At 36.8% G+C, this 12,519-nt stretch overlaps 3 protein-coding genes across 6 annotated transcripts in view; 1 reads left to right on the forward strand and 2 right to left on the reverse strand.

Moving 5' to 3' along the window:
* The window catches only part of LOC114306760 (uncharacterized), a 34,144-nt gene that overhangs the window by 17,320 nt on the left and 4,305 nt on the right, over positions 1-12,519 (reverse strand). The window contains exon 3 of one of the 3 annotated variants that reach the window (XM_082903471.1): positions 8,959-9,731. The exons of 1 other annotated variant lie outside the window; for it this stretch is intronic. In XM_082903471.1, the coding sequence (XP_082759597.1) occupies positions 9,296-9,731 (436 nt within the window). In that variant the 3' untranslated portion in view covers positions 8,959-9,295. Of the gene's footprint in view, positions 1-8,958; positions 9,732-12,519 lie in introns of those variants that run through there. One more of the 3 variants, XM_082903472.1, reaches the window with a different exon arrangement.
* On the forward strand, positions 3,402-7,109 carry LOC114306747 (putative pentatricopeptide repeat-containing protein At3g15130). 2 transcript variants are annotated; one of them, XM_082903469.1, is made up of 2 exons: positions 3,402-5,903; positions 6,688-7,109. In XM_082903469.1, the coding sequence occupies exon 1, from the start codon at positions 3,721-3,723 to the stop codon at positions 5,776-5,778; it is 2,058 nt and encodes a 685-aa protein (XP_082759595.1). In that variant the 5' UTR covers positions 3,402-3,720; the 3' UTR covers positions 5,779-5,903; positions 6,688-7,109. The 2 variants fall into 2 exon arrangements, with proteins under 2 accessions (XP_082759595.1, XP_028107834.2); XM_028252033.2 differs by having other exon boundaries at positions 3,402-5,931; positions 6,688-7,040.
* Positions 7,229-8,731, reverse strand: LOC145806455 (FRIGIDA-like protein 4b). Its single transcript, XM_082903477.1, has 2 exons — positions 8,522-8,731; positions 7,229-8,122 (listed from the first exon to the last, which is right to left on the reverse strand). Exons 1-2 carry the CDS (start codon positions 8,531-8,533, stop codon positions 7,514-7,516), a joined length of 621 nt encoding a protein of 206 aa, XP_082759603.1. The 5' UTR covers positions 8,534-8,731; the 3' UTR covers positions 7,229-7,513.

The following is a 12,519-nucleotide window of genomic DNA, read 5'->3' on the forward strand; positions in this document are numbered from 1 at the left end:
TTTTTAACTAAAACGAAAAAAAATGATCCTTTTTTTTTTTCTTCTATGGATTTGTTGCATAAAATTGATGTCCTTGTGATAATTAATATGTTGCAAAGAGAAAGAAGAATAGTTGCTTATGTAAAAACATCTCTAATCATTCATCCCATATTTCATTAAATTTGAGTAAAAATCTGGCCTTTCGACCAGTTGGTCATCCGGCTAAAGTAAATTTTCAATAAATTCATCTCAAAATTGGTTGTCTAGGAACCAACACTTGCCTACAAATTTGATGAAACAATAAACGTTCTCTTTATTTGATGAAAAAAAGTATCACTTACCAAACTGATGAAACAGTTTGAGTACTATTTTCATCGATTTTTCATCAAATTTAATCTGATGAAGGATTGGAGATGATCTAAATCAACTATATGATTTTTATAGTAATTATTTGAGGCCTAAAGTAAGTTGTGGCCAAAAATGGTTTAGAATTTGTGATTTTATTTTTTATTTTTTGTTTTTCAGCTTCGCAGGGGATTATTTTAGTTATAATTTTGATGGGTCATGAACACTTGCCAAACTGGTTAAGAGAAACCAAGTTATTGTGCAATTGTGATTTCCATTTTAGAAGAGTTGGTGGTGAACCCATGGTCAATTCAATGAAATTCTTAATAAGGGAGCATTCTATATTCCAACACACAAATGCTAATAATATGGAGGACTTTAGTTTGCTTTTACTAAAATCATGATTTTTCTAGTTGAAAACTGCTTGAATGCTTGGCAATCCTAAATTGAGCAACTTATTGCACCGACTTTGCAACTAAACTGCAAGCCTTTGTGTTGTCGCAGCAAAGTCTATATTTTGAGACATGCCCTGGACGTAACAGGTGGTTTCAAAGTTCAACAGTTCCCGTACTTTCAAATTTGAACTTGTTCGCTGATATTCGCATGGTTTGCAAGAATTTTGGAATTTAGATGCTAATGTTTCTAGTACTTTCTTATGGCCTTATAGCTAGTTTCCTTTGGTCAAAAGGAGAATAAGAAACAACAGGATTACTTAGACCTTTTAAGACACTAAATCTAAGAGCAGAAACCATGACCCAAAAAATGACGGTATTGGTTGAAAAACCAAGTAAATTTTGTGTTTGTACGGGTGCAAATCCCACATGGAGCCAAAAAACAAGTGCTTATATTATATAATCATCGCACTAATAGCTTGTGAATCAAATGAAGGTTGAATCACTGAGGTAGTGAAACTGTGTTTGGTGGGGCCACTTCTGGATGGACTATGAATCAATGAGTTTAATGTTTATGATGTTCCTTAGTAGCTACAGTTTGCTTCTTTTGCTGGGTTGAAAGCTGTATATTATACCATGTGTAAATTATTTGCTTGGTGTGGTAGGGAAGTATCTTATGAATTTGTATAGATTGCATAGCAGTTGTTAACTAAATTTTATTGGTTAAAATAATTGCAATCCATTTGGCCGCTGGTTACTTACAATTTGAAATATGCCTCACAAATGTTGTGGGAGATTAATATCTGGATTTTTATGCAGGCTGTAATAGAAAATCTTTAGGATTTCATGCATTAGATTGCGTGGAGTATAGTTTATGCTTGGAATTCAATTTCAAACGTCATGCTGGGGCATGTTGTGTACTTCTTTGACTTGTGTTTTAATATATTTTTAATCCACTTTCGGTTTCAGTCATTAATCTTGTTGATATTGCAGTTTCATACAACGGTGAGGATAAATCCTCTAGTTCTTTGTTGCTGAAGGTTGCCTCTGCCAATGAATCTGGCACCATTGATCGTGGAAGTAAAGAGCAACCATTTTTGCGCAAATGTGAGACAAACACTGAAGCTTTGAGAGTTCTTCCTTGGGAAGTCGATGGCAGAGTAGAATCATCCCGTGTCTCATCGACAGCTCAAAATACATCGATTTCCACTTCTGACTCAGATCATCACGTTGAACCACATGTCTATCGGAGTAAATTTTTCACCCCGAATCAAATAAGTTGTGCCATTGCAGTGTCAAAGAGTACCCGCATCTATTGTTCTCTACCAGCAGCCATTTTAGTAGTACTTTCTCATGTTGGACTTCCTGTACTGGGCAGCCACATCGTGAAGAGCACCATATTTTTTGGGCCTTTGTATCTAGTTTTGCTTACCAATGTATCGATTGTGCTAGCACAGCTACTTTTAGGAAAACAGAGACGGTTGGAGCGGATTGAGCAAGAAGCAAATAGTGTCCCTTTGATTGGTGGGTACGGTTTTGCTGAACAAGTAGGCAAGGCATTGGAGTCAGGTTTGGTGTTGCAGAACATAGTGGGTGCAATGTTCATGGATTGTAGTGTGTATGCGGTCGTTGTTGTATGCGGTCTCTCTCTTGTGCACAAATTCGGCTGGTAGGATATTTGGTTGAATAATTTGAATCATTGGCCCTTGATGAGCTAGTTCAACTCCTTGTCTAATGAATGTACTTTCACTCAGGTGTCTTCCTTTTTTTGTAATATATTTTGTATAAGGATTTGAAGGCACCTCCTTTTAGGCCTAGTCATGTATAACATTTATCTTTAATACTATTTACTTTTCTTCTGTTCAAAAAACCCTAGTTCAACTCTGCTTTGAATGCACTTTATTTTTCAATTTCTGTACATTTCCCCCCCTAGGCATGGATTCAAGTTTATGTAATTTTCTTTAGGTTTCAACTTTGTGTTGAATTCGGATTTGAAGGGACAGTTTTGTAAATCAACTTGTATCTATCTATGTTATAATCGGAGTTTCTATTTGCATACCACATATCTTCGGGCTTTATTTAGTAGTCTAGAAGCACAATATAACATTGCTTACGTGATACTCTAAACCAATTACCTAGTTAGTGTGTTATGATTTTTTTATTGACTGGGATTACTATATAGACAATGACATGATATTTATATCTTCTCAATTCACATCATTTTTTCAACTAATTATGATCATGCTCCTTGAACGAATTTCTAAAATGCCCTCATCTTCTATTCCCACATCCCCATCATCTTCTACCTGAAACCCAACAACCACCCCATCCTCACGATGCCGAAAATTGCCTTTGCCCCCACCATTCCCAACCCTCTACCAGCATGCCACCATGGAAACAGGTAAGAGACGTAGTTAGGAGGGAAGGGCGCCAGTGGTGGAAATGGCGGCAGGAAGTTACAGGTGGTTTTAAGCAATATGTTAGGGTCAGGGTTAGAATATTGAAAATTAATTTATTATGGAGAGTAAATGGTGTCAATTGAAAAAAAAAAAAAAAAATCAAAAATTAAAAATGTGTGATTGGTGTTTGATTATATTTTTTATTTTTATTTTGTTTTCAGAAAACATGAAAAACTTGTTTTAAAATTTTTAATTTCACACAAAATAAAAACGTATATGACTTTTTCACTACAACTAGCAATGTTCAAGCAACTCATTTGGTTCAACCTCTGTATCTCTCGAAACAGCTCAATTGCTTCGCTAGCTCTACTATGATTCGCTGATCCTCCAATCATTCTACTCCATCAAATACCATCTCTTTCCGACATTTTATCAAACAACTGCCAAGCTTGATACATTCTTCCGGATTACCCATACAAAGTCCTCTGCAAAAACCCATTTCTATCTGCACAAAAGCGAAACCATTGATCAACAAAGATTGCCACCGAGGTCTCGATGGATTTTATAATTGTTAGTTAATAATACACTGAATTTCTGTTTCATTGATGATTGAGAGGCAAACATTAGCTAAGCTCCTGAGGAGCTGTTCAAAAAATTGGTTTATTGATCAAGGACTACAAGCCCATGCAGCTGTAGTGAAATTGGGATATGGGTTTGACATGATGCTAAGCAATGACCTTATAGACATGTATGGAAAATGTAGTAGAATGGACATTGCTTGTGCTGTGTTTGATAGAATGCTTGAAAGAAATGTTGTTTCGTGGACTGCATTGATGTGTGGTCACTTGCAGCAGGGTAATCCCAAAGTGTCGTTACAGCTTTTTTGTCAAATGGGGTATTCTGATGTTGATCCCAACGAGTTTACTTTCTCGACAAATTTTAAAGCTTGTGGGTTTTTGAGTATTATTGAGAATGGAATGCAAATTCACGGCAACTGTGTTAGAACTGGATTTGAATGGTATCCTGTGGTGGGAAATTCTATTGTGGACATGTACTCGAGATGTGGAAGAATTAGCGAAGCAGAGCAAATGTTTGATCTAATGCCAGTTAGAAGCCTCATAAGTTGGAATGTGATGATAGCAGGATATGCCCTTGAAGGAATGGGAGACAAAGCATTACTTTTGTTCCAGAAAATGCAAGAACAAGGAGAAGTGCCAGACGAATTTACACTTACAAGCTCTTTGAAAGCTTGTAGTGGTATTGGTGCGATTCGGGAAGGAAGTCAAATTCATGCTTATTTGATCGCAAAAGGATTCCCGCTCTCTGTTCAGACAATTATAGCAGGTGCGCTTGTTGATCTGTATGTGAAAAGTGGGCACTTATTTGAAGCACAGCAAGTATTTGATCAAGTTGAACGGAAGAGTGTGATATCATGGACTGCCCTAATTGTGGGTTATGGTCAAAAAGGAAATCTAATGGAAGCCATGGATTTGTTTGGGCAGCTTAGGGAAAGTAGCATTCGGGTAGACGGTTTTGTTCTCTCGAGCATGATAGGCGTGTTTGCTGATTTTGTTCTGGTAGAGCAAGGGAAGCAAATGCATTGTTACACAATCAAAGTTCCATCTGGTTTGGACATATCGGTAGCCAATTCAATTGTTGATATGTATCTGAAATGTGGGTTAGTAGAGGAAGCAGAAAGTCATTTCAGTGAAATGCCTGAAAGAAATGTGGTTTCTTGGACCGTTATGATTACGGGGTATGGCAAACACGGTCATGGCAGAGAAGCTATACAACTCTTCAAGAAAATGCGGCTAGATAATGTTGAGCCCGACGGAGTGACTTACTTGGCTGTCCTCTCAGCTTGTAGCCATTCTGGACTAATTGAAGAAAGTCAAGAATTCTTTTCAAGATTGTGTGAGGATTGTCGAATCAAACCTAGAGTAGAGCACTATGCTTGCATGGTTGATCTACTTGGTCGAGCTGGACGCTTAAAAGATGCTAAGAGACTTATAGAGAACATGCCGCTAAAACCAAACGTTGGGATATGGCAGACATTGCTTAGTGCTTGTAGAGTACATGGGGAGTTGGAAATGGGGAGAGAAGTAGGAGAGTTATTGTTCAGATTGGATGGTAACAATCCAGTCAATTACGTTTTAATGTCAAATATCTATGCTGATGCTGGCTACTGGAAAGAGCGTGAGAGCGTGAGAGAATTGGTGAAGTTGAAAGGGTTGAAGAAAGAAGCAGGACAGAGTTGGGTTGAGATTGACAAGGAGGTTCACTTCTTTTACAATGGAGATGACACGCACCTGCTTACAGAAGAAATCCATGAAGTTTTGAAGGAAATGGAGAGAAGGATAAAAGAAGAGACGGGTTATGCTTATGAAATGAGATTTGCATTGCACGATGTTGAAGAGGAATCAAAGGTGGAGAGCTTGAGATTTCACAGTGAGAAGCTGGCAATTGGGTTGGCATTAGTTCACAGTGGGATACAAAAGGGGGGAAGAATGATTCGAGTTTTCAAAAACTTGAGAGTTTGTGGGGATTGTCATGAGTTCATCAAGGGCTTGTCCAGGATTTTGGACAAGGTCTTTTTGGTAAGAGATGCCAATAGGTTCCACAAGTTTGAGGATGGGTTTTGCTCTTGCAGAGATTATTGGTGATTCGGATTTGGCTTGTCCAATGGCTGAAATGCAACTATGGGGAAGCCTTGCAGTTTTGCAGACGGATACAGTCCCATGTTAAGTAGCAAAGAGAGATTGAATAGAAAGCTCAAAAATTATAAGAGGTGAGGAAACTTCTCTCAGATGCCAGTGGTATTCCTTCTCTCCCTCTCTTGCACAGGTCCGCACAAATACACACACAAATCACATATGCATTTCCATCCTAAGCTCCCAATTTATCAGATCAGAATAACGTGCTTATGACTTGGTCTACAACTTAATTTATAGTTTTCAATCCATTGAAACAGAAGAATGATATTAACGGACCAGATATTTAAAGAAATTTGATGCTTCAATGAAATTGCAAATAAATGCCTTGTTTTTATTCATGGATCAATATGATGCTCAGGTGTAAAAAAAAATTCAAAATATAAGAACAAACCATAACTAAACACCTGTCCACCCCCTTTCATTGCTCCATCTTTAATTGTGTGCATTACATTATAGGTTACCCATGTAAGATTTGTCTACTAATCCATCTCACACTGATCAATATATAAAAAGACCAAGAATATTGCTTTGATATTGATCATGGTAATCTAAGTGGGAAATATGTATGGCTGTAACATCTAAACTAAAGACTCGCATCTCTGTATACTGGTGACAAAATCAAATATATTTCCTGAGTATGTTTTGTGCATTGGTTTGTTCGACTTACTTGTTTTAGAAATTTGAATGTCTTTTCCTTGCACAGATATATCTAACTGTCAAGACATTACGTATATATCAACTCAATTTTGATTGCTTTGATTAATCAAAAAGGCAAAAGCATATTTTCACATATAGATATCCATATAATTTTACATAAAAATTATATGAATATCTAGTACTAACAGTGCAGATCCTCAGGTGTGGACATTTGTGGTTGATGGATCTCGGACAGCAGCAAAGTGTAGAGCTGGTGCAGCATGGGTTTGCCACAATGAAGAACAAGTAAATGTTCAACAAGAAGTCACAATACACTATCTTCCCTCTCCATTGGTGGCAGAAGCTAAAGCTTGTGTGGATGCACCACAATGATCATTGACTAACATGTGTGTTGGCATTCACAGATTGCCAAGTCCTGGTTAATATTTTGAATGTCAAATGTGAACCATATTGGAATATTAGTTGCACAATTAATTATTGAGCACATCAAAACTATCTGTAGGTTATTTAATGTTTTTATGTATATCTAAAGTTTCTAGATCTGTAATTCTGCCAGTCCGTGAGCTAGCTAATCTGTAAACGCTGATACTACATAATGTTATATAATTTTCTGTTTCCACAAAGGGGACGAAAAAATCTTCAAAGCACTAGCAGGTTATATTTTCCCAATAAAATACACCAACTTCAAGTTTACTTGTGATCCTGCAATAGAGTTTCTGTTTATTATCCAAACAGGGCACAATAAAGCAATGCAATTTATAGATAAAGGCCAACAATTCAAAACCCAGTGAAGCAATAGCAGATATCCAGCAACAGCATTTCATAAGATCACAAAACATCTGATGTTAGAGAAACACCATCTATATGACGGTGGTTAAAGTCATTATTTCTACCAAAAAAAAAAAAAAAAAGAAAGAAAGAAAGAACGAAAAGGAAATAGCTATGATTCTCAGCCTCGAGTTCTTGAAATAGTAAAACTAAAAACCTGAGCAGAGAATATATAAATTATCCTCATCCCTACCACACACTATTGGGGGTATGGTGGGTATGCAGGTCCAGCTGCAGCACTATAATCATACGTACCGCCATAATTCGTCTGTCCTGCATACGGTCCCTGCAATCCATATGATCCACCTGCCCGAGCCCCAGTAGCTCCGATGTCTTGAGTAGCAAATGGGTACTGTTGAGGAAGGGCAGCAGCAGGGCTTTGAGTGAGAGCCCCACCATATCCCAGTCCATACGAGGCTGCTGTGCCAGGACCACCCTCATACACGCTGTGGCTGGCGGCATAGTTGTATGGTGAGGAAAATCTGCCAGCTGCTGCGGTGTGATGTGGCTGGGGAGGGGGGTTCCTGGGCCGGAAAGATGGGGAGGCATTAGAAAATCTCCCCGCCTTGGGTGGCCGGTGAGACGGTGGACCACCACCCCTGCTGCTGCCACCGCCACCTCCATGGGCCCGCTTGTTAGAGGGCTTGCTTGTGGATGTCGCACTCTTCTTCTTTTCTGCCTTGATCTTCTCCAGCTGCGTAACTCGCTTCCTTAGGCTGTCAATGCCGAACTGTGATTCAAGCTTGTGGTCTTCCACACATTTTATGATAGCTTTGGTGGCATTCAACTCCAAGTTGTTGGCCTCTTCCTGAAAAATCAGAGATATATAAAAAGAATTCAATGACTTTCAAATTTAGTGTCAATGCACAGTCCATATAGTTGATGACAATGCCAAAAACACAAAACAGTTAGGGCATTTGTACAACCTATGCATATAAAGTGTTCCATTTGTTTTAATGAAGTGAATTGTGGCACAAATTTGATCCTCAATTACAGCATCATGTCTAAATATTCTAAAATTTATAGAATGAAAAAATCAAAAGTAGTCTTTTGCAAAATGCTGTGAGGGGAGAAAGAAAAGAAAAAAGAAAAAAATAGACTTGTCTCAAATGAGAAGGAAAATGTCATTATGGAGTCCAAAACTTCCATTATTTATCAGTAATGGCTTTCAACAATAAATAAATAAAGAAGATTCAGTTCAACGCACCACTGCAGCCATGCCAAAGTTTCCTTTCTTTGATATGTTATTGGCATTTTTCCTGCAATTTCTGAGACATGTCCTTAGTAGCGCAAGTGGAGGAAACTGCTCTGTTAAGCCAGACTCGGACACAAAATAAATAGCCTCAATCTCCTTCCCATTCTTCACTAACTCATCAATTATATCTGAGCAAGAAAGCAGATGAGTTTCATCACGATATTCAATCAATCAAATTCAATTTCAATTTCAATTTCAAAAACTAAAAACAGTGCCCTAAAATAGGGGTTTAAGGTTACAAGATTGTTAATAGAAAGTATAAAGCTAGATCCACCAATTCTTTGCCAGTTTTCAAATTTATGCTTATTCACCAAAATATACAAGTGTGTGTTGATAATCACAAAGAAATTAAACTATAAAAAAGGTCTCAAATATAAACAAGTTTGATATGGTGTCACCAAGATCACAAAAAAGTAATAATAATAATTTCAAGGTGAAGATTAAGCCTCACTCATTTTTTCATAAATCAGCAAAATACTGATTTCATTTCTTGTTTTTGATCAGAGTAGTTCTTATTCAACCAATATCCATGATGAAAATAAAAGCAATCAAGTTACCATGACTCATAATACTAGGATATCAGCTCCAAAATTACAAAAACGTATAAGAGCTACAAAACTGCAAAATCAGGCAGTAACAGTACTAAAAAAAACACAAAAACCAAAAATAAACCCGACATGACAGGCTTCAACACAGCTATGACCAGGCCTTCAACACGGCTCACACTTAAGAATTAGCAATCAGCTGCTCAGGAACATCACTATGCAATCCCTCCCCATCAGTATCTTCAACACCTTGCTCGATCTGCTTCTGTTTGCCCGACCATCCATACATCTGTCTTCTTGCATCCCTACGAGCCGCCCTCTCAGCTAGTTTCAATTCTTTAAAGCCCTCTTCAAACTTAGCTTCATCCTCGGGTGAAAAGAAAACTACCTCCATTTCCCCAAGCTCTTCGTACATTTTCTCAATTTTGGCTTTCCAGAAGAGGCCCATCTCTGTGTCCATCTTGTGATATGGCGTTTTCAGCAAGTACTCATCGATCCCACCTGCCTTGTCTATGCAACGGAGGGCATGGGTTGTTACCTTTACACGAATGTGTCGGTCTAGGATGTAACTGAAGAGTCGCTTCTCTTGTACGTTTGGTTTCCAGTTCCTCCTTGTCCTGTTACCACCATTGCATTAAAGCCTTGAGAAGAATAATCCACTCGTTTTCTTTTTCAATCAATGAATGACAAGAGAATTTGAAGCATAAAAATAACCAAGGAGAACATGTCTAAGCTGTCTCATAAGTTTCACAAAATATGAAGAGACTAAACAATGTTTCTTCCAAAAGTATCATCCATGGAGGCTAGTGCATATAGAAACTAGCAATGATTTCATATAGTGCAAGTCATTACGTATCATATGTAACTTGTCTAATTCTTGTTTAAATGAAATGGGTAATCGATGGATTCTAGGAGTATGTTGTTTACATTCAATTCCTCCAAAGAATATCTCCTCAGTTAAATACTCTTTCTTTACAGGCATGTCAGAATTTTCATGGCAAATGGGAGTTAGAAGGTACCATCTATGATTCTATTTTGGTATAGCAGAGCAAACACGGCTTGGAATACTTTTGCAGGTCCGTGAAATCTGACATGAGAAAACTCAGTTTCTTTCTAGGCATTTGGCTCTTCTAATCTTAGTGGCACTGATTTTATGAGATTGGCAGTCACATCTTTTCCTCCATCTTCATGAATTGCTACACCCTCACATAAATTATGCAAAGTCAAATTGGGCAGAAAGCACCCACGGGAATTCTGAGCAAGTGGGAGCAGCAGGTGTTTGAAAGGACAGCTAAAAGTCCATTTTATTCACACAAGTCAACTAGTGGCAAAGGATTTGATCTCTTTACTGGGTTTAAAGAATATTAAAAATGGGATTTCGCAAAAAAAAAAAAAAAACTTCGATAGTTCCAACATTACTAATTTCATTATTAGTAGAGAGCTATTCAAGGGAACTCTTGATTTCTTCTTCTTCTTTTTTTTTTCTCTAATTAAAATATTTGAAAGAGAACTATCTATCCAACAAACAAAAAGATGATGGATGATCACCAATTCTAGATCCATGAATTGAATATATGTGGGCACCAAGGAAAGCAATTTTGGGGTAGATATTCAAATCCAGGTTGCCAGTATAAAATTCCTTCCAATACACATACACATGTTGTGAATTGTCCAGAGCAAGGTTTTAAAAAGCGACTGCAACCGTTACCGCCACCCGTTACGGCCGCTTTTGCAGTGTGATTGAGATTCATAGATGTGTCGGCCATAGCGGTCGTAACGGTGCCGTAACAGCCTGTTACGCACGGTTACGTAACGGTTCCGAACTGTTTCTTTCGAAAAAAACACACAAAAAAAAGATTAAAAATGGGGGAAGAGGGATAGAGAGAAGAGAGAAGATAAAGAAAGAAGATGGAGGGGCAAGAGATAGAGAAAGAAGAGGGAAAATGAAAAACATGTTATTAATTTGTTTAAACTGTAAGACTTATGCTATTTTATCAACTGCTATCACTCAACCATTTTGTTTGTATGTGTTTATCTATATATTGTTTGAAAATAATAATAATAATAATAATAATAAGTGTGGTCATTATCTATTTGGCTTGGTTAAAATATGTATATATATATATATATATAGGTTTTTATTTATTCTCTTACTTTTGTCGTTGTTTATCTTATATATAATAGTTAGTGATTGATTTTTTGTATAATATGAAGTCATTAATTATTAAAATTAAATGTAAAAAACTTAGTTTATAGTGATTTAAAAATATGAAATATATTGGATCATACTTAAAAATTTACAAAAATTGATCAATATTTATTTTAAAGCCAATAAAATAAATATGATCATGGAAAAAAAATATGCGTAACGGTAAGTTTTTTTCAAATTGTGGGAAATATAAAAAAATTCACGGTTCCGGTTACCGCAACCGTTACGCTATGACCTTTACATCCCGTAACCGCAACCACGCCACCGCCACCGCCACCGTTACGTCGACCGCAATTGCCTTTCAGAACTTTGGTCCAGACACTAGAAAATCTAGTGCTTCTTGTCCTGTCTATCACTATTCATATACAAATGTATGTATATACACTATGCATGCATGTGATCTTATGCATCATAAATAAAAAAATAAAAAAAAACCCCATGCCTAGCCCTAAAACCCATATATGTATATATATATATATATATATGTACATACGAATACATACACAAATGTTTGTTGGATTCTTTATAGAACTGAATAAATGCTCTATTAATGCCAGTTTTAACTGTCAGTAGATGCCAGTTTTAACTGTCAGTAGTAAAACGATACATGCATAATAGATGTTTCAATATATCTATACTATCCCCACAAGCAGAGGATTGTCATAGTTCCCAAAAAACATTTGGGAAAAACAATAATAAGAAAGGGGTCAGTTTAGGCACATTCCCTTTGACTGCATAGCTGCACCTACAGAAATGTAAATCATACTCCAATCCATATCTAAATTCAATAGACCAATTTTTAGCATCCAAACAATGCATTTTAAAATATGTTCACACAAAATGTTTGATTTTACTAAACTCTTGGATGGTTCTGAATAGTAATCGAAGCAAGCAAATAAAATCTACAACTCAAATCCAAATCCAAGATTTTAAAAGCAATTGTATTTAGTGATAGGAGGAAACAAGAATTATCGGTATTTTTTCATTTAAACAGAGGAGAAGAAGGCGACAAGTACAATGAAAAAGTTTAGGGTAGATTTATCTCTCAAACATTTTCAAACCTTGAAATGACCATCACTTTTCTCCAGAAAGATTCTTCACATTTGAAGTGTAGCAATCATTTTCCTTGCCTACTTAAAGCCAAAACAAAATACTTCTTTTTTTTTTTTATAAGTAGTTAAATTTATTAGAAAAGC

This window comes from Camellia sinensis, chromosome 13, assembly GCF_055761805.1.
Source record: "Camellia sinensis isolate YWXY chromosome 13, ASM5576180v1, whole genome shotgun sequence".
Classification (NCBI taxonomy): Eukaryota; Viridiplantae; Streptophyta; class Magnoliopsida; order Ericales; family Theaceae; genus Camellia; species Camellia sinensis.

Excerpts from the sequence above, each read along its gene's own strand:
- LOC114306747 (XM_082903469.1), top strand. The coding sequence starts at position 3,721 with ATGATTGAGAGGCAAACATTAGCTAAGCTCCTGAGGAGCTGTTCAAAA.